The 27108-nt window shown below is 33.0% G+C and overlaps 1 protein-coding gene across 1 annotated transcript in view; it reads left to right on the plus strand.

Moving 5' to 3' along the window:
* pdlim5a (PDZ and LIM domain 5a) overlaps positions 1-27108 on the plus strand; it is a 59247-nt gene that overhangs the window by 9733 nt on the left and 22406 nt on the right. The window contains exon 3 of the mRNA XM_073840516.1: positions 12099-12250. Within this exon, the coding sequence (XP_073696617.1) occupies positions 12099-12250 (152 nt within the window). The remainder of the gene's footprint in view (positions 1-12098; positions 12251-27108) is intronic.

Here is a 27108-nt window from a genome sequence, read left to right on the forward strand (position 1 = left end):
TTCCCACAATGCCATCTGGCAGAGGAGTGATGTAAATGACCTTCTGATTGATTTTCCTTGCCTTATTTTTTCCCTCCCCCTCTCCAGACTCTTCCTTCTTCTGTCCTCCCCTGTCTCAGTGTCTTTAAGTCTTTAATTTGGAGTTATGTTGTGTTTTACGAGCTATTTTTAGTGGTTTATTTTAATTTATTTTATTTTTACTAATTTTTTTGTTCTAAAATAATTATTTAAAAAAATAAATAATAATTACAATTTTAATTTGATTTATTTATCCCTCTCTTTCTATCTCTGTCATTCATTTTGATCAAATTTTAAAAGTCGCAATAACATTGTGATGTGCTTTGAACTATAAAAATATATGCATTGGAAAATTTCATATTTATTTTGTTCAATCAGACAGTGATTCTTCACACTGATGTTGTGGTTCGTCTGGCTGCTGGTTGGTCTGGTTTGTGGCTTAAAGAGCTTTATATGGGAAGCCAGTGAAAATATTTTATCAATAGAGCGAGCGCTCTCTCGGATCCCACTACAGACGTTACTCACACTCCATAAAAGATGTTATTTCAACTTCAGATCCTCAGTAAAATCTGGGAGCGCGGCCGTCAGCTAGCCAGAGTTCACTTCATGAATCTGTGATTTACAGTCCTCTCGTCTCTCCTCAGCATTGCTGGGGAGTAAAAATTAGTGATGCTAGTAACTGCGCCTGTCAGTGTTGAGACAGTAGCTCAGCGCTTTGCAAAACTGATGTAGGCTTTCCAGCAACATTTTTCTAACGATTAGTGTGAAAATAGTGTGAAATTTTATGTATTGATTATTTGCAGGTGTTTTACTAGTGCTTGTGTTGTTTTAGAGTTAAAGAAAATGTCTTGGCATAAAAATGACCTTTTCCCAAGTAAAATTCAGATGTTTGATTAATTTTACCATATTTCAGTAAATGGCTTAATTTTTTTTCTTGTGGTTTCTTAAAATATAATCACATAATTCACATACTTATCTCTTATCTCACATTATATCTCATATTTTTACAGGTATTAAAATCTATTACTTTAATATATAATTTTATTATATATTAAATATTATGTATATATAAAATAAAAATTATTTAATTAGTGAATTTTTTTCTTAATTAATGTAATTTAATATTTTTTATTAAAGTTAGTTAATTTATTACTATTATTATTAATAAATAAATTTTTACTTATTTAAAATTAGATATAAAATATAAAATAAAAGGAAAAAATATTTTATTAATTCATTTTACCATATTTCAGTCAACAGGATTAAAAAATTTGATTAATTAATTCATTTGAATTATTACTTAAGTGTTTTCTGAAATCCTTACCCAGCATTTTATATCTCATATTTTTATAGTTAATTAAATATATTATTTAAATATATATATTTTATTGGTTGTATATCATGTAAAGCTATTTTGATGCAATAACCCATTAAAATCGTCATTGTATTTGTGCCAGATAAATACTGCTCTTATTCAGTATGTAATTCTGCTCTTATTCAGTATGTAATTCCTACAAAATTTGTAATGATTGTACCATAATTAAAAATATATTTCCTACATAAATTGATTAAATTAAAACGAAGTAAGGAATAATGTATAATAAGGTTTGGTATTAAAATTAATCTTAAGGGGCGATACTGGAAATAAGCAACTAGCCCAGCTCTAAAATAATACAGCATATTCTAAAATATTCAACATATTTGAGAGTGACCAATCAGAATCAAGCATTCCACACTCTTAAAAATAGTTCTTTATGAAGAACATGAAATCTTTACATTCCATGAAAGGTTCTTTAAAGTGAAAAAAGATTCTTTAGATTTTAAAAAGTTCTTCACAGAAAGATAAAAATTGTCCTTTTAGGAACTGTTCAATGAAAGGTTCTTTTAAGGGCGTAGAGAGCCATATAATCTTTTCTGTTAGCAATTAGTGTGGCCTCACTCTAGTTTAACTACTTAAAGCAGACCTGCTGCTTTACATTTTGTCTTGCGTTTCTCATGACATCATCTCCAGAGGAGTGTGTATGTGTGGGTGATATAAACTTTTCGTCGATGATAAGATAAACCGAGAATGTTCCTGTTCATGGAATGGTAAAATTAGCTGCTTTCTCAGAGGTCCTCTGCAGGCAGTCAAGCGTTTGAGCCGTGAGGATTAAGCAGCAGCTTTTCTGGCGAGAGCTTCTAGGTTGCAGATGCAGTATTTCTTGGAGCGTTTGTGCTGATTTCAGACGGGACGGGCGCTGTGACAGCTTTAGACTGTAAATAAACGTTTGGGGGGAGTTGTGTTGGGTTTGGACGTGGACAGGTCTGAGGTTGTTGGAGTGTGATTTTTTTTGTTTTGTGTGAAAAGCAGTGAGATCGGGCTGGTTTGGACCTTGCTGTGCCTTACAGAGATTTAATATTGAAAGTTCTGGTTTATGGTAGGGTTTAATACACGGATCTGGTCTAAACTAGGCTTTATAAGACTGTGGTTTGGAGCTGCTGCTACATTCTGGTTAGCGTCAGTACTCACCATCACAGCTGGGAGTGTGTTTTGTGTCAACGTCTGTTTCTTTTTCTTTCTGTACTTCTGTACCATCTGATACCATCATGGAGATACCACTACAGTCATTTGCTCTCAACTGTTTGTCTTTTTTTTACTCTCTAGGTTTGCAGGAAGTGTGATTGGTGTGTGCCTGTGTAAAACATGCTAAAAGGATGTTGTTGGTGGTTGCTAGGGTGTTACTAAATGGTTACTAAGGTGTTCAGAATGCTGTTTAACAGTATAGTGCTTCTGGAGTGTTGTGGGTGGTTGCTAATGTGTTCCGAATATATATTTTTAACAATATACCGTTTCTAAAAAGTTGTGGGTGGTTGATAGGGTGATACTGAGTGGTTGCTAAGGTATTCAGAATGTTTTTGTAACAGTATACTGTTTCTAGAATTTCATTTGTGGTTGCTAGGGTGTTACTGTGTGGTCGCTACGGTGTTTAGAATGTTGCTTAAGGGTATACTGTTTCTAGAATGTTGTAGATAGATGTTATGGTGTTACTGAGTGGTCGCTAAGGTGTTCAGAATGTCTTTGTAATGGAATACTGTTTCTAGAATGTCATGGGTGGTTGCTAGGGTGTTGCAGCGTGGTTTCTAAGATGTTCAGAATGTTTTTGGAACAGTATACTTTTTCTAGAATGTCATGGGTGGTTGCTAGGGTGTTACTATGTGGTCGCTAAGGTGTTCAAAATGTTGCTTAAGGGTATACTGTTTCTAGAATGTTGTGGGTGGTTGCTAGGGTCTTACTGAGTGATAGTTAAGGTGTTCAGAATGTCTTTGTAATGGAATACTGTTTCTTGAATGTCATGGGTGGTTGCTAGGGTGTTACAGCGCGGTTTCTAAGATGTTCAGAATGTTTTTGTAACAGTATACTTTTTCTAGAATGTCATGGGTGGTTGCTAGGGTGTTACTATGTGGTCGCTAAGGTGTTCAAAATGTTGCTTAAGGGTATACTGTTTCTAGAATGTTGTGGGTGGTTGCTAGGGTCTTACTGAGTGATCGTTAAGGTGTTCAGAATGTCTTTGTAATGGAATACTGTTTCTTGAATGTCATGGGTGGTTGCTAGGGTGTTACAGCGTGGTTTCTAAGATGTTCAGAATGTTTTTGTAACAGTATACTTTTTCTAGAATGTCATGGGTGGTTGTTAGGGTGTTACTATGTGGTCGCTAAGGTGTTCAAAATGTTGCTTAAGGGTATACTCTTTCTAGAATGTTGTGGGTGGTTGCTAGGGTCTTACTGAGTGATCGTTAAGGTGTTCAGAATGTCTTTGTAATGGAATACTGTTTCTTGAATGTCATGGGTGGTTGCTAGGGTGTTACAGTGTGGTTGCTAAGATGTTCAGAATGTTTTTGTAACAGTATACTTTTTCTAGAATGTCATGGGTGGTTGCTAGGTTGTTACTATGTGGTCGCTAAGGTGTTCAAAATGTTGCTTAAGGGTATACTGTTTCTAGAATGTTGTGGGTGGTTGCTAGGGTCTTACTGAGTGATAGTTAAGGTGTTCAGAATGTCTTTGTAATGGAATACTGTTTCTTGAATGTCATGGGTGGCTGCTAGGGTGTTACAGTGTGGTTGCTTAGATGTTCAGAATGTTTTTGTAACAGTATACTTTTTCTAGAATGTCATGGGTGGTTGCTAGGGTGTTACTATGTGGTCGCTAAGGTGTTCAGAATGGTGCTTAAGGGTATACTGTTTCTAGAATGTTGTGGGTGGTTGCTAGGGTGTTACTGAGTGGTCGTTAAGGTGTTCAGAATATTTTTGGAACAGTATACTTTTTCTAGAATGTCATGGGTGGTTGCTAGGGTGTTACTATGTGGTCACTAAGGTGTTCAGAATGTTGCTTAAGGGTATACTGTTTCTAGAATGTTGTGGGTGGTTGTTGGGGTGTTACTGAGTGGTTACTAAGGTATTTAGAATTTTTTTTTGTAATAGTATACTGTTGTAGAAAGTTGAGGGTGGTTGCTAAGGTGTTACTGTGTGGTTTCTAAGGTGTTCAGAATGTTTTTTAATAGTATACTGTTTCTTGAATGTTTTCATGGTTGCTAGAGTTTTACCAGGTGGTTGCTAGGGTGTTACTGAGGTGTTCAGAAAGTTGTTTAAACAATATATTGTTTCTAGAATGTTGTGGGTGGTTGGATGCTACTGTGTGGTTGCCAATGAGTTCAGAATGTTGCTAAGGTTTTACTAGGTGGTTGCTAGGTTGTTACTGTGTCATTGCTAATGTGTTCAAAATGTTTTTGTAAAAATATACTGTTTCTAGAATGTTGTGGGTGGTTATTATGCTGTTACTCAATGGCTGCTAAGGTGTTTAGAATTTTTTAAATAGTATACTGTTTCTAGAATGTTTTGGGTGGTTGTTGGGGTATTACTGGGTGGTTGCTAAGGTGTTTACAATTTTTTGTTATAGTATGCTGTTATGGAATGTTGTGGATGGTTGCTAGGGTGTTACTGTGTGGTCACTAAGGTGTTTAGAATGTTTTTGTAGCAGTATACTGTTGCTATGTTTTCAGTAGTTGTTGGGGATTTGCTAGGGCGCTAGGTAATTGCTTATTACCGACCCCCCCTCCCAAAAAAACCCTGAAACACAAAGAGATGTTTTATGTGTGAGATATTTTTAGTACTGTAATTCAAATCAGTGTAGTTTTTTACCTAAAACTAAAACTATCAAATTTAGTTAACTGAAATAAAATGAAAGATACACACAGGAAAGAACATGCATCTGTTGGATCCATTTAATGCCCCTTGTGAGAAAACAGTGCAATGACGATTTCTCTGCTCCTCCTGAAACCTGATATAATGTCAGAAATCATTGCACTGAATTATTAATGGCTTGACGTTCAAGTACAAACTGTACCGCTTCTCCTGATCATGTCAGCAGATTGTGCTTCCAGTCTCACCTATAAATCTGCCCCAAACCGCCTGTAAGATTCCACATGTGAACGTGAGATGAGCAGGAAACAAACTCAACTATTCATTCAGCCATTTATGCTATTTGATTACACAGCGCTCTGGAGCACTTAATTCTTATTGGTCATTCAGTGGAACTGTATATTATTTGAATCTATTTTAAAATGTTATTTATTCCTGTGATGCAAAGCTAAATTTTCAGCATCCTTACTCCAGTATTTAGTGTCACATGATCCTTCAGAAATCATGCTAATATGCTGAGTTTCTGCTCAAGAAACATTTCTTATTATCAATGCTGAAAACTCTTGTAGAAACAGATATATTTCTCTAGGATTATTTGAAGAACAGAACGTTCAGAAGAACAGCATTTGAAATACAAACCTTTTGTAACATTATAAATGTGTCATTTTTCATCAATTTAATGCATCCCTGCTGTTATTTCCTTAATTTTTATTATATAATTTCCATCTACCTAAATGTTTCAACAAGAACTTCTCTTTACAACTTAAATGGGTGATTTGGAGTTTATTTTTCTTTAGAAAATCATCCTAGAGTACGGAAAATTCCCCTTAATTGAATAATCACCCAATTTTTTATATTGTTGTAGCACCAGAAACAAACACAACCATTCATTTCCATCCAAGACCGAATGAAATGCCCCTCTGTCTGACTTTTGAAACACATGGCTTAATTATTTGCGTCGATCTGTTCAGTGTAACGTAATAAAGCAAATGGTATCTGTCTCACACACTTCATCTGAATATTACCACACACATTTTCTCAGCAATGACGTTTCTTGACATTTTTGGCTGGTCTCTGTATACAGACTGTTTTCTGCTTGAAGTATTGATTGTGACAGCACTCGTGTTGTACCTCAGACGCACACATAAGGCGTTTTATGAGTATTCACAGCTAGTTTATGTGTGTTTAGATTAAATTTAATGAACGCACCTAGTTTAGCTGAATTGGGCGGCAGGTCTCTGAGGGACATTTATGAAGTTGAATAGGCCTTCTGTTCACCTAGCAGCCATGCAACACCTTGAGAAACAGTAAAACCACTGATGCTGGAGTGGCAGGCCATCTGTACACGGTATGGAATCGCGGTTACGCTGTGTAGAAATCACCACCTGTTATATTTCAGGTTTGCATGTGCTGTGGTGCGATTAGGAAATTGAATGCATTTGTGAAGAAAACATAAATAAGATTTTACATTTACCATTCAATCATCCAATGATTCTTTTAAAAAATTAGTTCACTTCCAGAATGAAAATTTCCTGATAATTTACTCACTCCCATGTCATCCGAGATGTTCATGTCTTTCTTTCTTCAGTCGAAAAGAAATGAATGTTTTTGAGGAAAACATTTTAGGATTTCTCTCCATATAGTGAACTTCAATAGTGGCCAGTGGGTTGAAAGTCCAAATTGCAGTTTCAGTGCAGCTTCAGAGGGCTCTGCACGATCCCAGCCGAGGAATAAGAGTCTTATCTAGTAAAACTAATGGTCATTTTCTAAGAAAATTTTAAAATTTACATGCTTTTTAACCACAAATGCTCGACCTCACACATTATGTAATCACACAGTGTTTACAAAGCGAACATGCAAAGAAAGTCAAACACCCTTTCCAAAAAAAGGTAAAACAACTATGTCGGACGATTTTAAAGTTGTAGAAGAAAATGTGGTAAAGTTTTAACCAAAGCACACAAATCAAGAACTAACCATGCATGAGTTTTCCAAAGTGATTACCTAATGTGTGAAGTGAAGTGCATTGCAGAGCTAGTGCAAGACAGGCATTTGTGGTTAAAAAGTATATAAATTTTTATTTATTTTAGAAAACGACCAAACAGTTCATTAGATAAGATCCTTTTTTCTCGGCTGGGATTGTTGAAGCTGCACTGAAACTTCAATTTGGACCTTCAACCCATTGGCCACCATTGAAGTCCATTATATAAAGAAAAATCCTGGGATGTTTTTCTCAAAAAACACAATTTAAAAACATAAAGACATGAACAACTTGGATGGCATGGGGATGAGTAAATGTTTAGGAAACTTTCATTGTGTTAGTGAACTTCTCCTTTAAAGAAAAAGTGCATAGGCCAAACAATATGTAGTTGAGTTTGATTCTTTATCAGAACAGATTTGGAAAATTGTAGCATTACATGACTTGCTCACCAATAGATCCTCTGCAGTGAATGGGTGCTGTTAGAATGAGCTGATAAAAACATCACAATAATCCACAAGTAATCCACACCACTTCAGTCCGTCAGTTAACATCTTGTGAAGGAAAAGGCTGTGTTTTTAAGAAAAAAATTCATTATTAAGACGTTTTTTACGTAAAACCTTTGAGTCCTCTATCCATAATATTGGTTTCTCCAATGAAGAAGTCTGTCCCTTGTTGTCCTCTAACATCAAAATCCACCCACAAATTTGTTCAGAGCTGTTTTGGACTGTTTTTGCATGTAAACAGTGCTTGATCTGTGCATATTTCTTTACTGATTCAGACCAGACGACTTTTTCACTGGAGAAACCAATATTGTGGATAGAGGACTCAGTGTTTTGATGATAAAAGCATCTTGATGATTTATTCGTTTTTTACAAACATGCAGCTCTTTGCTTCACAGGACGTTAATTGATTTTACTGGAGTGGTGTGGATTATTGTGATGATTTTATCAGCTGTTTGGACTCTCATTCTGACGGCACCCATTCACTGCACAGGATCCATTTGTGAGTAAGTGATGTAATGCAAAATTTCTCCAAATCTTTTCAGATGACGAAACAAACTCATCTACATCTTGGATGGCCCATTTTTTTTTTTGAGTGAACAATTCTATCTATGATGTTACATGTGCATACAACTATGCTTTCTTCTTTGCAAGCATAGTTTGGCATTAAGTGTAGATTGTGCCTTGAAAACATTTTAACCAGCTCTGAAACCAGCAGCCCTTTAATTACTGGTGTGGTGTCTTGACTTTCAAAACCACTGTCAGACCACATGAGTAAACAAGTCGTGAAAATATTTAGCACCAGATTCAGGCCCAGCTGAAACACACGATACACACCAAAATGTGTGTTCACATACAGTCCGCCTGAGTAACCTGTCGTTCTGAACATGTATGGCTTACTCTTTTTTCATTGAGCACAAAAGAACTAAGCAAAATTTTAATTTAAATTTTCTGTGCAATGAAAAACACATTTTGAAATATTTTGCTATTTAAAAGAACTGTTTTCTATTTGAATAAATGTTAAAATGTAATTTATTCCTGTGATTTCAAAGCTGAATTTTTAGCATCATTACTCCAGTTTCATGATTCCTCAGGCATCATTTTTCTATTTTGATTTGCTGCTCAAAACATTTATTATGTTGAAAACAGCTGAGTAGAATTTTTCCAGGTTTCTTTGATGAATAGAAAGTTCAGAAAAAGAACATTTATCTGAAATAAAAATATTTTGTAACATTATAAATGGCTTTATCATCACTTTTGAGCAATTTAAAGCATCCTTGCTAAATAAAAGTAAAAAAATATATACTGACTGCAAGCTTTTGAATTGAATAGTGTATAGTGTTACAAAAGATTTTTATTTAAGATAAATTCTGGTCTTTGGAATTTCCAATTCATCAAAGACTTCTGAAAAAATTTACTGTTTTAAATATTGAAAATGTTTCTTGAACGGCAAATCAGCATATTAGAATGATTTCTGAAGGATCATGTGACACCGAAGACTGGAGTAAAGATGCTAAAAATTCAGCTTTGCATCACAGGAATACATTACATTTTTTTAAAACAGTAAAAATATTTCACAATATTACCCCTTTTTGTTGTATTTTGGATCAAATAAATGCCGGCTTGGTGAGCAGAAGACAAAAAACATTAAGAATCTTACTGTTCAAAAACTTTTGACTGGTAGTGTCTTTGTTTTAAGAATTCAGCAAGGCTGCATTAAATTGATTCAAAGTGACAGTAAAGACATTTATAATGTTAAAAAGATTCTTTAGAACTTTATATTCTTCAAAGAACCCTGAAAAAAAGTATCACTGTTTCCACAGAAATACTTTATGGAGCAGCAGCACAGCTGTTTTTCAACATTAATAATAAGAAGAAATGTTTCTTGAGGTGCAAATCAGCATATTAGAATGATTTGTGAAGGATCATGTAACACTGAAGACTGGAGTTATGATGCTGAAAATTCAATTGGCTTTTAAAATATATTCAAACAGAAAACAGTTCTTTTGAATTCTAAAAATATTTCACAATTTTACTTGTATTTTTGAATAAATGAATGCAGCCTTAATGAGCATAAAATACAGTATAAAAAACTAGAAGTCAAGTCATGGTTACTTGTCAAGTCAAAATGCAAGTATTATTAGTATGTTGCAATTTTTTATTACATATAAAGTGTGGGTTCTCATTAACGCATGGTATTGAGAAAGCAGATGTTCTATCTTAAATTGTGACGTTTATTTGACATCTTTTATATCTGCAAGTCTTTGGATAAATGCGTGCATTTTCATTTTGGCTGCATTATTTTGTCTTTAAAGACTCAAACCAGAGTTCCTCTTTGCCCTGACCCCGTTCACTAAACATACATACATTTGTATGCTAATTCACACACTCTTCTTGTTCTTCCGTCAGATCTCATATTGGTCCCATTTCCTTTCTTTTGAAATCTACTTCCTGATTTCAGATGTGTTTATGTGGGCCTAGTGTCCGCTGTTGTCCTCGAGGGCACAGCATGCAACTGAACTAAATCAAAGACCAGCCACATGTTCTCAAGTGCATTAATGAGAGAACTCAAGAAGTCGCACACAACGGCTCGAAAACAACCCCAAAACACGTGTTTGTGAGTTCATTATTTGTTTCCACCTCCAAATTGGCTTCGCTTTAGTTATCCCGAGATTGCTGTTTAGTGAAAAGCGGCATCCGCGTTGTCTTTGGGTGCCATAGTGCCGTAATTGCTCTCAGATGCTCTGTGTTTTATTTCTGTTTACTCTCCAGTGGAAACAGAAGTTATGACAAAATTCAAAGAACGCGGCGCGCTTTTGTGTTGCTGCGGCATTAAACTAGCAACGCCGCATACTTGTGCCACATGTTTCCAACCAGGTTTTTGTCTTTTCGCCGCATAAATGTTCTCGAGTGCACAAGCTTTCATGCATTATTGTGGCAAAACGTTGATAAATGAGATGTAGTCTCAAATGTTTACAGTGCCTCGTATAAATGACAGCTGAGCACACATGAACCCATATGTCTGCCATCTGCAGGCTTCGTGTTTATATAAGATAATCTTATTATAGAGGTGGTCATGTGATAATTGAAGAGCGCTTGAGTGGTTAAAGACTGAAAGTGCTGGAGTTTCACGCTCGACTTCGCATCAGAGTTATCTCTAATGTAATTCTGTTTGAATTGGCCCGTCCGAACCGGCCTCAGGTTTGCAGGAACATCCGCTGTGATTTATGCAGCAGTTAAACTGGATTTTTTTTGCACTAAATGTGAACTTTCTGTCTTGAGTTGTTTACTGGTAAAAGCGCAGCTGCGTTTGAAGTGAATCTCTATTATTCCTTTTACTAGTACTCTCTTTAACTGAAACTTTACTTTAAAATAAGCTCAAAAGCGCAGCTTAAATGTCTGCTTTTAGTCATTTTTATTTAAATTTAAATAAGATTTGGATGTAAACTACTTTTTAAAAGTTTGGGGTCAGTGAGATTTAATTAATGCTTTTATTTACTAAGCATTGCTATGCATTACATTGATTAGAAGTGACAGTTAAGACATTTATAGCAAATGAACATTGTTCTTTTAAACTTTTTATTCATCAAAGAATCTAGAAAAGTCATAGTTTTTATAAAAATAGAATTTTTTGACATTGATGATAATTAAATGTTTCTTGAGCAGCAGAACAGCATATTAGAATGATTTCTGAAGGATCATGTGACACTGGAGACTGGAGAAATTATGCTGAAAATTCAGCTTTGCATCACAAAAATAAATATATTTTTTAAATATATTAAAATACAAAGCATTTATTTGAAATTGTAATAATATTTCACAATATTGCTGTTTTTACGGCATTTTTGACCAAGAGATTTCTTTAAAAAAAAAAGGAAACATTAAAACAAACGGCATTGTAACTGCATCAACAACAGGTCTAAAGTTCAAAATAACATTAATTTAATATATTTTGTTATTCATATTTACAAAAGCAGCCCACTGGACCACAAAATTGGGTCAAAATTATAGATTTTTCTTTTGTGCCAAAAATCATTAGGATGTTAAGTAAAGATCATGTTCCATGAAGATATTTTGTAAGTGTCCTACCATAAATATATCAAAACTTACTTTTTGATTTGTAATATGCATTGCTAGGACGTTCATTTGGACAACTTTAAAGACGATATTTTTCAATATTTGATTTTTTTTGAAATTCCAGATTTTCAAAAAGTTGTATCTCAGCCAAATATTGTCTTATAACAAACCATACATCAATGGAAAGCTTATTTATTCAGCTTTTAGATGATGTATAAATCTCAGTTTCTAGGTCCAGGGTCACACTTTTTTTTTCTTTTTTTATATTTAACCAAAGGATAAAAAAATCTTGTATTGAAGGCTTCTCTATGTGTCACTGTGTTGTTTTCATCATTATCTTTTTGGTTTCAGCTGACGGACATTGGAAAGGCTGCTAAAGCGGGAGTGGCTGTGGGAGATCTGGTCCTGTCCATCGACGGCATCAACACTGATGGCATGAACCACCTCGAGGCTCAGAATAAGATCAAATCCAGCACAGACAAGCTCAGCCTCTCCTTACAGAAGTAAGAATATGCATGCACTGCTTTTGTAATGGGCAAAATAGTACAAAACAGTAGGAAATAGTACTGTCCAGTATTTAAAAGTCAATGTTATGAATACTGTACAAACAGTATATTTACTGTGCACAATATGCAAGTTGCCTGTATGCACAGAATACACAACCTTTGCCAAAGTGCGCAGTATGCAATGCAGTAAGCTTGCTTTGACCTTAAATTTTCAATGTGATAAACTAACAGGGAAGTAATATTATAATAATAATATTTATATATTTACTTTTTATTTATCTTGCATTTTTATTTATTATTTTTTATTTTTTATTTATGGTATTATTTATTTGTGTTGTATTATTTATTGTTAATTTAGTTTGTATTTTTGTTTATTTTTATTAAATTATTTATTTTTATTTATATATTATAATATAGGTATTTATTTTATTTTATTTTATTGTTTTATTTATCAGTCATTTATTTTTTATTAATTCATTCATTTATTTTATTTGTTTATTTGTTTATTTTAGTTTAGTTTTTTTCTTAAGGTGGTGACTAGATTAAATAAAGTCAATACTAAATGAAATAAAAAGATTATATTTTTTTTTCAAAATATTTTTTATTTATTTAGTATTTTTATGTATTATTTTTTTTTATTTTTTTATTTTTATTCATATATTATAATATATGTATTTAGTTTTACTTTACTTTATTATTTTATTTATCAGTCATTCATTTTTAATTAATTAATTAAGTTATGTTTTTATGAATGTATTTATTTAATTTTTTAAATAAAATTTACTCTAAAAGATATATACTGTATTTATTCTCAAAATATTTTTTATTTATTTTGTATTTTTATTTGTGTTATTATTTATTTGTGTTGTATTATTTTTTGTTCATTTATTTTGTATTTTTATTTATTTATTATTAATTAATTACTTTTAATTGTATATTTTTATTTTATTTTCATTATTTTATTTATCAGTCATTCATTTGTAATTAATTCATTTATTTTATTTATATTTTTTTCATTTATTTGTTTATTTTATTTTAATGGTAACTGAATGCCACTCTCTGAATCTTTTTATTTTTTATTTATTTATTTATTTATTTTTTGGTAAATTCTGTAGTAAAGTAAAAAAAAAGAAAAAAGGAGTAGACATTCACCATTCAGACATTCAATCATAACATAAAATAATCATAAATGTAATATTCCAAAGCATACAATAACTTTATGTGAGGGGCAGAATTAAATTCTTTTTTTGTTTGTTTGTCATGTTTTGATAAATAACTGAAGACTTAAGACATCATGAAAGCTAAAACAACCAGACTTATAACCATCATAACAGTGTCTTTGAGTCATATGCTAACTCATCTCGCTAAACTCACGTTGCACAGTCGTAGCACGCAATCCTTGTGCTGTAGTATGTGCAGAGAACTAGCGTACAAAGTACAATTGTCTTTTGAGTTTAGACTGGTTCGCTGTGTGTTTGAGAGCAGAATAAGTGTGTTTTGTTGTGTGTGCCAGGTTCCTGTTTTCCTGTTTGATCCTGTTCGGAAAGTTTTGTCCTACTGTCAAGCCATAGGAATCACACACTCACATGCTGACACATAAAACAGAGAGGCTCAGTTTGCTCAGCGGTGACAGAAAAATGCTCACGCATTGGTCTGGTGGAAATAAAAACATCAAGAGAGAGACTGGCACTGATGGACAGATACATGAGCTGTGCTAAGCACGACAACTATAAAAGAAAATATGCTTATTTTTCTTTATTTTTTTATTTTTTCTTACTTTCTTTTTTTTAAAGAGAGATACATACGTTTTTTTAGAGATATGCTCAAAAATATTTAAACTTAAATTTAAGATTTATGTAAAAAAATGTTGCAATAATGTTTAAATATGATATAATAAAATGAAATATAAAGAAATGTAACAATAAAAGTTCTATCCATTTGGATTGAAATAATGTTCATACTTTTTAATAGAATAAATGTAATTGTTTCCACAGTTAACAGACTGATTCTAGGCAATTTAAATAAAACCAAACAGATGCAAATAGCTAATAATAAATATGCCATGATGACTGCAGAAATTTGACCAGTTTCCGACACTGCCAGTCAAAAGTTTTTGAACAGTAAGATTTTTAATGTTTTTTAAAGTCTCTTCTGCTCACCAAGCCTGCATTTATTTGATCTGAAGTACAGCAAAAACAGTAAAATTTTGAAATATTTTTACTATTTAAAATAACTGTTTTCTATTTGAATATATTTTTAAAATGTAATTTATTTCTGTGATCAAAGCTAAATTCTCAGCATCATTGCTCCAGTCTTCAGTGTCACATGATCCTTCAGAAATCATTCTAATATGCTAATTTGCTGTTCAAGAAACATTTATTATTATTATTATCAATATTTTAATTGGTTGAGTACATTTTTTTCAGGTTTCTTTGATGAATAGAAAGATCCAAAGATCAGCATTTATCTGAAATAAAAAGCTTTTGTAACATCATACACTATACCATTCAAAAGCTTAGAGTCAGTATAATTTTTGGGAAATAAATTATAGAAATTATGCTTTAAATGAATCAAAAGTGATGATAAATACATTTATAATGTTAGAAAAGATTTCTGTTTTTAAAAGAGTGCTGTTTATCTGAAGTTTCTATTAATCAAAAAACCTGAAAAAAGCTGTTTTCAATGTAATAATAATAATAAATGTTTTTTTGAGCAGCAAATCAGCATATTAGAATGATTTCTGAAGGATCATGTGACACTGAAGACTGGAGTAATGATGCTAAAAATTAAGTTTTAAAATCACAGGAATAAATTACGCTTTAAAAAAATACAAACAGCTATTTAAAATAGTACAAATATTTCAAAATCACTGTTTTTGCTGTATTTTGAAATAAATAAAAGCAGGCTTGGTGAGCAAAAGAGACTTCTTTAAAGCATTAAAAACATTAAAAATCCTTTTTTAAAAACTTTTGATTGGTAGTGTTAGTGTACATATTCCATTAATGTATAACTGACATATATGCATTACATACAGTTTCATTATTTGTTCATGTTAAAACAATGTAATCCAAATGGATTGGAGTTATTTATTTATTTATTTGCAATTCAAGCACATGAATTTTAAATGTAGGTCTTTTTTTTGAGACAATTGACTTCATCTAACCCATATTCAACTTGCGTGCAGAGTGTTGTTTTGATATGTAGTGATGGTAAAGTAATCACCTTCTCTGTTTTACTAGGGATTAGTATTAATAGAATTATGCCAGCATCAGCACCATCTGAAACCAGTGGAGTGTGTGTGTGTGTGTGTGTGTGTGTACCTGGTATTCATCACGTTGTGGGGACCAAATGTCCCCACAAGGATAGGAATACCAGTAGATTTTGACCTTGTGGGGACATTTCTCAGGTCCCCATGAGGAAACAGGCTTATAAATCATGCACAATGAGTTTTTTTGAGGAAGTAAAAGTATGCACAATCTCCTGTGAGGGCTAGGTTTAGGTGTAGGGTAGGTGTAGGGCGATAGAAAGTACGGTTTGTACATTATAAAAACCATTATGCCTATGGAATGTCCCCATAAAACATGTAAACCCAACATGTGTGTGTGTGTGTGTGTGTGTGTGTGTGTGTGTGTGTGTGTGAGAAAGTTAATGAGTGAAGTGTGATATGCAAACCTTCATGGTTCATACTTATCTTTGCAAGTATGTTAAAGCAAATGCTTCTGTCCACATGAGCGTCATTTCGTGCATTGTGGCTTTCTGAAATATGTCATAGCGTTGCCTCTAAGGTATAACATACATTCAGGGTTATTAGTTGAGTAAAATTAAAACCATAAAAAAATGTCACTTGAAATAAAATAAACATTGAATAAAAAAAATGTGTTTCTCATTTTCATTTGGTTTACTACTAAAACAATGAAAACTAAAACTAATAAATAAAATGTAATAAAAACTATAAACACAATCAAATTAAAATCAATCAGGTTCATTTATGTGTTTATTTAAAATGTCTATGTAGTTTTTATCAATATTTAGGGCTGCTCTAAACATGTTGGCATGATGTCTCTTTTAAAATAAATAAGAAACAAAAAAGGGTATTGCGACTTTTTGTTTTACAATTCTGACTTTTTTCCTCATAATTGTGAGACATTAACTCACAATTGTGAATTATTAAGTCAGAAATGTGAGGTATAAACTTGCAAAACTAACTTTTTTCTGTTATTTTTCTCTTTTTTCTTCATAACATGCAATTGCGACTTTGTATCTCAAAATTCTGAGAAAAAAAAGTTAGAAATCTCAGAAAATATTTTTGTTTTTAATCAGTGGTGGAAATTGGATTCCATAGTTTTGACAGTAGTTCACCTGAAAGAAAAAACTTTTGTCGCATTAAATCTCAGCACAAAACATCTTTTTCCATTAACAGCCATTTAACAGCAGTCATGTTTCATTTCAATTTTGGCCATATCATGTATTTATTTATATATATATTTTGCAAATATTTCATAATATTATAAATGTGTGGCATGTTTTTTATCTTTCCTGTCTGCTGCACGCGATTTAGTCTGTGTTATCAGATTAAGTTGTGGTTTTGGTTTTGGCTCTTATGGTTAATAAGAAGTACTATTAAAAATATTTAATGTGTTATGTGTAATTACAGCTGCCTGCAGGTAATGGGTAATTTTATTCATTAAATGTTTTTGTGTGAATCGGAAACTGTCGAGAAGCAAGACACCGAGAGAGCAGGCGTTTGTATGTTTGGGTGTGTGGATGTGTGCGTCTGTGGGTCTTTTAGCGCTAATGGAGGACGCTGGGGTTTTATTGGAGAGCTGCTGTGGAGATGCCAGACTGGGCTTCAGCTGCAGAGATGTGGAGTTTTACAGGCTTTCTGTTGATTCTCAGAGATGACAGTAGATTACACAGAGAGAACCAGAGACTCCATGTTAATTAAAAGCACATGCTGTGAATGATTTTATTGATTTTTGTTTTTGGTTTGTGTTCGCTGTGAGAGAGCCAGTGTCACTGCTGTAGTTTATCTTGCTTACGTAAACTCACACAGATGCTCATATCAAGTCCATTTATAATGCTGATTTCTTAAGGTTTGAAGTTATTGATTGAGTGATTTTCCATGAATGTTCATTTTATTTTCCATGCAGTCCATTTATGCTTATTTACTTACTTACGTAGTTACTAAAGTAAAATACTTACTTTATTTTTACTTACTTCCTAATGCATTTATGTATTTATTTTTCCTATTAAGTACATTTTTTATTTATTTTATTTACTTATTTACTTATTTATTTATTTTTTCCATGGTGCCCATTATGTATTTATATAGTTAGTAAGCTAATAAATGAATAAAGTTAAAAATATATATAATAATTTTTTTTTAAATCTGTTTGTTTATTTATTTTCCATTAAGTCCATTTTTTATTTTATTTACTTATTTACTTATTTATTTATTTTTCATGATGTTTGTTTATGCATTTGTTTAATAAGAAAATAAATTACGTTTATTTATTTATTAATTTATTTGTTTTTTTGCATGGTGCCCATTATGTATTTATATATTTAGTAAGCAAATAAATGAATAAAGTAAAAAAAAATATTCATTTTCCATGAAGTCATTTGTTTATGTATTTATTTAGTAATTAAATAAATTAAGTTTGCTTATTTATTTTCATGCTTTATTTATTTATTCTCTATGAAGTCCATTTATTTGTTTATTTATTTATTTAATTAATTTTTTGTGAAGACTATGTTTATTTACTTATTTATTTTTTATGTATTTGTTTAGTTAGTAAATAAATTAAGTTATTTATTTATTTTCCATGAGCTCCATTTGTTTATGTATTTATTAAGTAAATAAATAAATAAAGTTTATTTATTTATTTTCCATGAGCTCCATTTGTTTATGTATTTATTTAATAAATAAATACATAAATGAAGTTTGTTTATTTATTTATTTATTTTCCACGATCCATGGCCAAATTCTTTATGTATTTATTTATTTAGTAAGTAAATAATTTGCGTTTATTTATTTGTTTGTTTTCCATTAAGTCCAAATTGTGTTTGTTTATTAAGTCCATTTATGTTTATTTATTTAATTATTTATCATGTTTATTTATTTATTTTCCATGAAGTCCATGTGTGTTTTTTGTTTATGTTAGTATTTTCCATGAAGTCCATTTATTTATTTATTGCCCTTTAAATTTTTTAAGGCTTTCTATACCAAGACATGTATAATTTGACAATTTACACCTTCTCTCTGACCCTTATTATATTAAATATATTAATTGTTTTAAAAGAAAAAAAGTTTTCTTGCCCTATTGGAAAATGCTTCTCTTAGTTCCTAACCTCAATAAACTGAGTTAGATTTTTCTGAAAATAAGTCTTAATATAAATTTTGCTTCTTAAGTACACTTAACTTGTTTAATTGTTGTATAATATGTGATTTAATGACATTAGAGACAGTATAGGAGGAAAGCCAGGCCTCTAGTAATAAACATAAATGGGAGAAATCATTGCTGTTTAATTTAATATAGACCCAGCAAGCATGATTTGTAATGCTATTGTCAGATTTGTCTGTTTTGGTGTTTTTGAAACTGATTTTACAGTCACTTTTGGAGATTTCGGTCTAGTAGACAGGAGCTGTATTTTCTGTACTTGTAACCAAGATGGCTGACAAGTGAAGTGTCTTGTTTTGTTGACATGCGTTGGGTTTGGAGGATGTTTATATTGGCCGTTCCGAGACACTGCAGGCTTCTGTTTCCACATTAATGAACTAAAAGGAGTTTATATTCACTGGAATAACAATGAGAGTACTTTAGGGAAAATGAATTGTGAAATCTCAGTGTTGTTTTTTGCCCTCGAACGGCCTCTCTCAACAGCTTGATCACGTAAACTAAGCAAAGCAACTAATCATGTCAGCTTTGCGAAAACCTGTAATTCCTTATGCCCTTTTTGCGTGTGTTCTTGATTGTGCTCATGTGTTGTTTATGCATCTGTCTGTTTTTGCGTTACGGTTCAGGTTTGATGTTTGCTATGCCACATCCAAACACACAAATGATCTTCGCCGGTTCTGAATGCTTAAACATACACACGAGCGCCAGATCCTCATCAGAGCTCAGATTAAACTGACCACACAACTTCCTAAACACAGCATACGTCAAACATAGCATCAGATTCAACCGTTCACAGCAGGGTTGAATGCAAGATACTTGATTATATGGGCTTGTGGGAGGTGTGTGATGACCGATTGGAGGAAATGTTTAGCTTGATTTAATTAAACCAGCTAAACTTCATCCCAAACCGCTTTTGAGTAACCTCAGGACCTCATAACAAACCCCCCCCTAGTTCACATCCCTAGAGAGAGTCTTCATTTTACATTATGACTACTTTTTTGCTTACTTTCTGCTTTTGTGTCTTAACATATATATTTTTTTTTATTTTAGTTTTTTTTTGTATGTAATATAATTTCCCCAGAATCATCTGATACAAATTAAAGATAACCAAGGATACCTAATTAAATCTGGAATTTCTCAAAAATGTATCAAAATAAAGTGGTCAGTTTGCCCTCACATGAAAAAAAAAGGTATTTTTTTTTATAGTTTTCTCTGTTTGTATATACAATTGAGGTCATCCCTTTTTCAGAATGTGCAAAATGTTAATTATTTTAGCAAAATAAGAGGGATCATACAAAATGCATGTTATTGTTTATTTAGTACTGACCGGAATAATACTTGATAATACTTGAATTTATAAAAATAACTTGATAATACTTGAATTTATAAAAATGCCCCCTATTCAAAAGTTTACATACACTTGATTCTTAATACCGTTTGTTATCTGAATGATCACAGCTGTGTTTTTTTGTTTAGTGATAGTTGTTCATGAGTCCCTTGTTTGTCCTGAACAGTTAAACTGCTTGCTGTTCTTCAGAAAAATTCTTCAGGTCCCACAAATTCTTTGGTTTTCCAGCATTTTTGTGTATTTGAACCCTTTCCAACAATGACTGTATGGTTTTGAGATCCATCTTTTCTCACTGAGGTAAACTGAGGGACTTGTATGCAACTATTACAGAAGGTTCAAACGCTCACTGATGCTCCAAGACTATGCATTAATAGCCAGGGGGTGAAAACTTTTGAACAGAATGAAGATGTGTACATTTGTCTTATTTTGCCTAAATATCATTTTTTTTTCATATAGTACTGCCCTTTAGAGGCTACAGAAGATAATTAAATGTTTCCCAGAAGACAAAATAAATTAAATTTACCCTTATCTTCAAATTCACTAGGCTCCTAATGCACTGTGTTTCCTTCAGGAGCATCAGTGAGCATTTGAACCTTCTGTGATAGTTACATATGAGTCCCTCAGTTGTCCTTAGTGTGAAAAGATGGATCTCAAAATCATACAGTCATTGTTGGAACGGGTTCAAATACACAAAAATGCTGAAAAACCATCTGAAGGATTTTTCTGAAGAACAGCGGGTAGTTTTAACTGTTCAGGACCAACAAGGGACTCAAGAAAAACTACCACTAAACAAACGGAAAAAAAAAAACAGCTGTGGATCATTCAGGTAAGAACGCAGTATTAGGAATTAAGTGTATGTAAACTTTTGAACAGGATCATTTTTATAAAGTGTAAATCTTGTAAAGATATTCTATGTGAAATATCTCACTCAGGTCAGTATTAAATAAACAATAACATGCATTTTGTATGATCCCTCTTATTTTGATAAAATAATTAACTTTTTGCAGATTCTGAAAGGGGATGTAAACTTTTGACCTCAACTGTACGCTTACATATTTGCAGTTTCTAAGTGAAAATTGAGATTCTAGGAAGTAAATTCTACACTGAAAAAAAAAATCACTCACAGTATGAAAAACTGAAATAGTATTTTCTTGTAAAATGTACTATTTGTTTAATTTACAAGTTCAAAAAAAAAAAAAAACATTTTGTTTATAGTGTAGTAAGTTGTAGACATTTTTTATTTGTATTAGATGGGAAAATTCTATCAACATTTAAATAAATAGCACAAAAATATAAAAAGTGTAAAGTTTAGCATTATTATTAATATTGTTCAAGTTTCTGCTAAATGTCGACTTTCTCGACAGATGAACTTGATTTTGACTCTTGCGTATCTGAATTTGGACTGCTAACACTCTTTTGTCCCGAATACATAAAACATCATTCTGAAAGAAAAACAGTTTGGACATTTGGACTCGGATGCAGAGAAGAGAGAACACAAATGTTTCTCTGTAATGTATCTTCTAACTGATATTTCATTAGCTAAGTTTGTAAACAATAAGAAACAGAGAGAGACAGAGCCAGCAAAAAATGCCAGAGCTAGAGCTCGGCTTGCTTTTTAATATTGTTTTTAATGTGACTCATTTACTCTGTGCATATTCAGAGAGGAATACTAGCTTACCGTGCGATTCATACTGTAGTGTATACGACATAGTATTTTTTTTTAAATAAGTGAAACAGTGTACATTATTCCAGTGTAAAAACTTCAAATAGCAGTATGCTACATTGTTGCCATATGACCTTAAAAATGTCACATGACCTCAACATTTGAATGTTTAGTTTCGTGAATGTCGTCAAGTTATCTTTTACATAAAAGGTCTTTTTTAGGGCTGGGGAAATAAAATGCATCATTAATCAAAAAATGATTCTGCATCGATTCTACATTTTTCCAAAGGCATCACGATTTTCTCTCAAATCGATTCTGAGCTTAGTTTTTAACAGCAGATGGCACTGCATGCTTTAGAAACAGCCGTACTCTGTTTGCTTCCTGTTCCTTACACACACTTGAACCTAAAATAAGCTTTCATAAAGTTTGAAAAGGTTGATGTGAATTCTAAGAGTGTTCACAGTGAGCAGCGTTTACAAACTAAGCTCAGAATAGATTCCATGGAGAATCGCAATGCTTTCGAAATCAACCATAATTCGCGATGCATCGATTTCGCGCCACAACCCTAGTCATTTTGCAATTTTAATCCAGTTTGTGTAAAAATGTCTTACAGTTTGGCATTCTGATCCAGTAACGAGTAAAGGAAGGAGATAAATAAACTTAAACTAGAAATTAAAGGTCAGGTTGTGTACATTGCATTATGGGATACAGTCTTCGACTTGTTATATACACTGCAAGAAAAAAACTCAGTATTTTTGTCTCATTTTAAAGTACAAATATCTAAACATTAATGCAAGGTGTATTTACTCAAAGCAAAATGGCTCAATATCTTAAAATGTGGGTTCAAAAAGGAAAAACAAGATTATTTTTATTACCCTGCTGATAAGTATTTTTTCTTGTTTTTCATGTTCTTTCTTATTTTTGACTTCATTTTGATACATTTCTTCAGAAAATCCAGACTTTTCAGATGCTCTTTATTTTACTTGGTATTCCTGGTGAAAATCCTGTCTTGGAAATTTTTCATTATGCTATATTATCACTAAATCACACATTCAAAGGGGTCATATGGCGTTGCTAAAAAGAATATTATTTTGTGTATTTGGTGCAATGCAATGTATATACGTGATTTATAGTTTAAGGTTTTTACAAAGCTCTGTGTGTTGTGATTGGTCAGCTCAGTGCATTGTGATTGGCTAAATACCTGATGGAAATGTTTCGTCCCTTACCTTAAGACACCCATTAAAAATGAGGCGTTCGTTGCATCCAGGGACATAATTACTGATTATAGTGACTTAGGCCCCGATCACACCGAACGCGTCTTTTCGTTCTAAAAACGCGAGGCGCACAGCACTGCCTTTTTTTGGTGACTTTTAAAAAAGAGCAGTGTGCTGCGGTTTTTTTATGTTGCTAAGCAACGACCAAAACAGCTGTCCTGTCAGTCAAATCAAAGGATTATAGCGCGAGCGCTCTAAAATCTTAGTTTTTTTGCTGTTAAGTAAACTGTCATATTAGCAGAAACCCTAAATAATACAGCTCCGGGTTACCCACGATAGACAACAAAGGTTTCTCCTCCTTTTCTGCAGTCTCCGGACTTTTTAAGCAACGGTAAACTTTCGTCACCAGAACAGAAGGCCCGCCTCTCTATTCATTCGATTGGACAATGGAAAAGAACGCGAATGACGTTGGGCGTTTTTCCGCTCAGAGTTGATTTTTTTTCAACTTCAGGCGCTCAGAGCGCTCCTGCAAAAACGCGAGGCGCAGCAGGCGGCGACAACGCGAGGCGCCCAGTGCGCATAAGCAGCGCGGAGAACGCTGACTGCCAACAGAAAACCATTCAAAAGAGGCGCCTCCAACTGCTAAAACGCGTTTGGTGTGATCGCGGCCTTATACTGTCTTTTTACGCGTTGTGCGGCGGGGGGGACAACAGACGATAGTATGTAAACATAGAAACGACAAACAACAAGCGCTACTTTACACTGCTCAAAACTCATGTTTGAATCAGGAGCAAATTCTTTAAATATGAAAACATACTTACAGGCTGTGAGTAGAAGCACCAGACTGTCCTTGCAAAGTTGGAACTGCCCCACTTTTTAGAAAAAGGTTCAAAAAACAGTCCTCCGTAAAATGCGCCGCACACACTCAAATATTTAAGTTGTACTGTTCTGGAACAGTGTTGTAAATACAACTTAACCACTGATTTCTAGTTGTGTCCTCTTTTGGAAGGCCAATCAAAGTAGTTTAGTAGGGACGCACAGAAATGAAAATTCTTGACCGAAGCCGAACAAGGCCGAGGGCCAAAGGCCGATTACCAAACATGGTTTTTCATATTTTTCCCCCATGTATTTTGCCCATTTTTTTCACTATTGCGTACATTAAATAAAATGTGCTTTTTACTTCATTGTCTCAATTACAGTGTCAAAAAAACAATTACGAAACAACAATTTGAAAATGTTTACTTAACACTGAACATTTTTAACATTCTATTAGACGTTATAGCCTACCAACAATGCACAATTTAACTTTAAAATTGGCCATTTTTAAGACCCCCTTCTTGAATCAGGCATGTGTTTTTAATGTACAAATAAATGCAGCCTTGCTGAGCAAAGGAGAATGCTATAATAAATGTATTAATAGAACTGTTGTAATGATTGTTATCATTATTTTTGTCTTATTTTTTATTGTATTTTACAGAACAACATTAAAATTACAATACTAACTTTTATGAATGTTGACGGCGGAAACCCACAAGAAGACCTCAGTACTACTTTTTTGCTGACAGCAGCAGATTTATGAATGAATAAATATAATTTGTAAAATATATAACGTTCTGTAGTTTATTTACTAATGATTTGAGGCCATTTCGTGATTTCAGTCATCATACAGTAACCAGCAACAACCACCCGTTTCTCTTCTCACGGAAGACATGCGATGCGAAACTAAACTCTCTCGCTGTCGGTGCTTGTAATGATTTTTGCTTCTTTCTCTGAAAGTTTTAAATGCTTTCACACTGCCGACATGTTTGCTGCATTAGTGCACGCCTCTATTTCACGTCACGTCATTGTTTGGTATAATTTATTCGCCCTTTTCGCTTATTAATTTCGGTTGCCGAACATTCGGTGCATCACTATAGTTTAGCTTTCTCAATGAAACACACAGTGTCTCCACGGTGGCAACAACAATATTACAGCGAGAATAAAAGTTATGCAAATCTTCTCACACATTGACAGATTTGCCGGGGTTGTGTTTGAATGAGGCATTTTAGGAAGATCTGGATGAGTCTTAACTTCTAGAAAGAATATCTCTTTGCGACTTTTTAGGATCTTATATACTGTATGCACAAACAGTTTGTAACACTCCAAAGACGAAGGGAAACATATACTCGCGTCATATGACCTTTCAATGTTTTTGTCAACTTTTTTTTTCAATCAGCACAGGTTTTGTATTTCTTTTCGGAACTTAGGGAATAAAAACATTATTTGTGGATCATTTTGGCAGTATTCACTCAAAAACCGAGGTTCATAAGCTCTATGATGAATCGTTTCCAGAATTGGTGCATAATGAAAGATTTACAATAATTTTTTTGTAGGCTAGTCATTTTTCACTAGGAAAACCACAAGTTTAACAAAATAGGAAAGAAAATCCTTAAAGGTACAACATTTTTCTTTTTTGGGGAAGCTGTTTACACTCTATGAGCAAAGTCACTAAGTTTTAATCCAATGCAATAACATTTACCAGCATTTTCGGGAAAAAGAAAATCCTCTTCTGGTCAGAATGACCAGAACAAATCATTAAGGCTTAAGTAAAGTAAATTTAACTTGATTTAAGAATTTTCAGATATTTGTATTGGCAAACAAGACAAGAATACTAAGGAAGAAATCATTTTTCTGCAGTGTACTGCTCATTTTGGCTAATTCATTTGCATACTGACCTTTCAGCAACCCTTGCACAGACCACAGACCCCGATTTAAAAATCCCTGGTAAGATTATATTGTCGAGCTTAGTCAAACAAGAAATCAAAGACAGGTTTAGTTTTAAAATTTGATATCAGAATGATATGTCGGGTTACAGGTCTTATTTATGAACCAGGTTTGCATAGACCTCTAATGTGAGATAGTGTGAACACGAAAGAAAATGTGAATCAACTGATTTCACCCATCAGGTCTTTTAGCTGTAGCAAAATCTGTATTAGACAGTCACTTTGCCCTCACTTGAACATGATTTATATGCCATGTGTGTTTTTTTCTCTCATGACTGCTCTCAAAGCATTAAATTACTCTGTAAACCTGCACTTTTATCTCTAAACTCTGTGTTTGTGTGCATCCCGAGCACTTAACTGTCTGAAAGTGTAAGCTGAAGCCTGTTTGACCAGAACAACACACTGTCCTGCACTTCAGCACATCCCTGAATGTGTGTGTTGGCGTTCACAGGATATCACAGCTGGATAAAATCCCATTTTCCATTAGCGAGATGTAGCAGGATAAAAATCAACATTTGGAAGAGAGTTCAAAGCCTAATGAAATTTCCCCCCTCAGATTATTCTGATCAACATAAATTGTAATATTTTGTGGTTTCGTACTTGAAAAGAGTGTAATAATGACCCATGAAGGATCATGTCCTTTTGCTCTCTTGATTAATGACTGATATAGTAATTTCTGATTTCAACATAGCATCTTAAAGGAACAGTTCACCCAGAAATCAATATTCTGTCATTATGTGGACACCCTCATATCATACAACTTTCGTCTGTGGAAAACAAAGCTCTAGAAGGAGATATAATGCCCAAATTGCTCTTTATCATGTGAGTCCAAAATGACAAAATATATACATTCTTAAAAATTCTTCACAGAACCATTTGTGGCTTCACAGAGAACCATTTAGTCAAAGGTTCTTTAAAGAACCATCTCTTTCTTACCTTTTTATAATCTGAAGAACCTTCTTTTGCCACAAAGAACCTTTTGTGAAACAGAAAGGTTCTTCAGATGTTAAAGGTTCTTTATGGAACCATTTAGACAAAAAGGGTTTTTCTATGGCATCGCAAAGCGTTTTAAGAGTGTATATAAAAAGTGTGCTTGATGGCAGAATATTTATTTTAGGATGAACTGTTGCTTTAAAAACTAAATGGAACTGCAATTTCAAACAGGTTTCCACAACACTGTTTATGTAAACCTGGACCACAAAACCAGTCATAAGGGTCAGTTTTTGGAAATACAAAATCATCTGAATCTTGAATAAATAAGCTTTACATTGATGTATGGTTTGTTAGGATATGACAATATCCGAGATCCAACTGTTTAAAAATCTGAAATTTGAGGGTGCAAAAACATCAAAATACTGAGAAAATCGGCTTTAAAGTTGTCCAAATTAAGTTCTTAGCAATGCATATTACTAATCAAAAATTACGTTTTGCTATATTTACTGTAGAAAAATGACAAGATATCTTCATGGA

This window comes from Garra rufa, chromosome 5 (genome assembly GCF_049309525.1).
Source record: "Garra rufa chromosome 5, GarRuf1.0, whole genome shotgun sequence".
NCBI classification, from domain to species: Eukaryota; Metazoa; Chordata; class Actinopteri; order Cypriniformes; family Cyprinidae; genus Garra; species Garra rufa.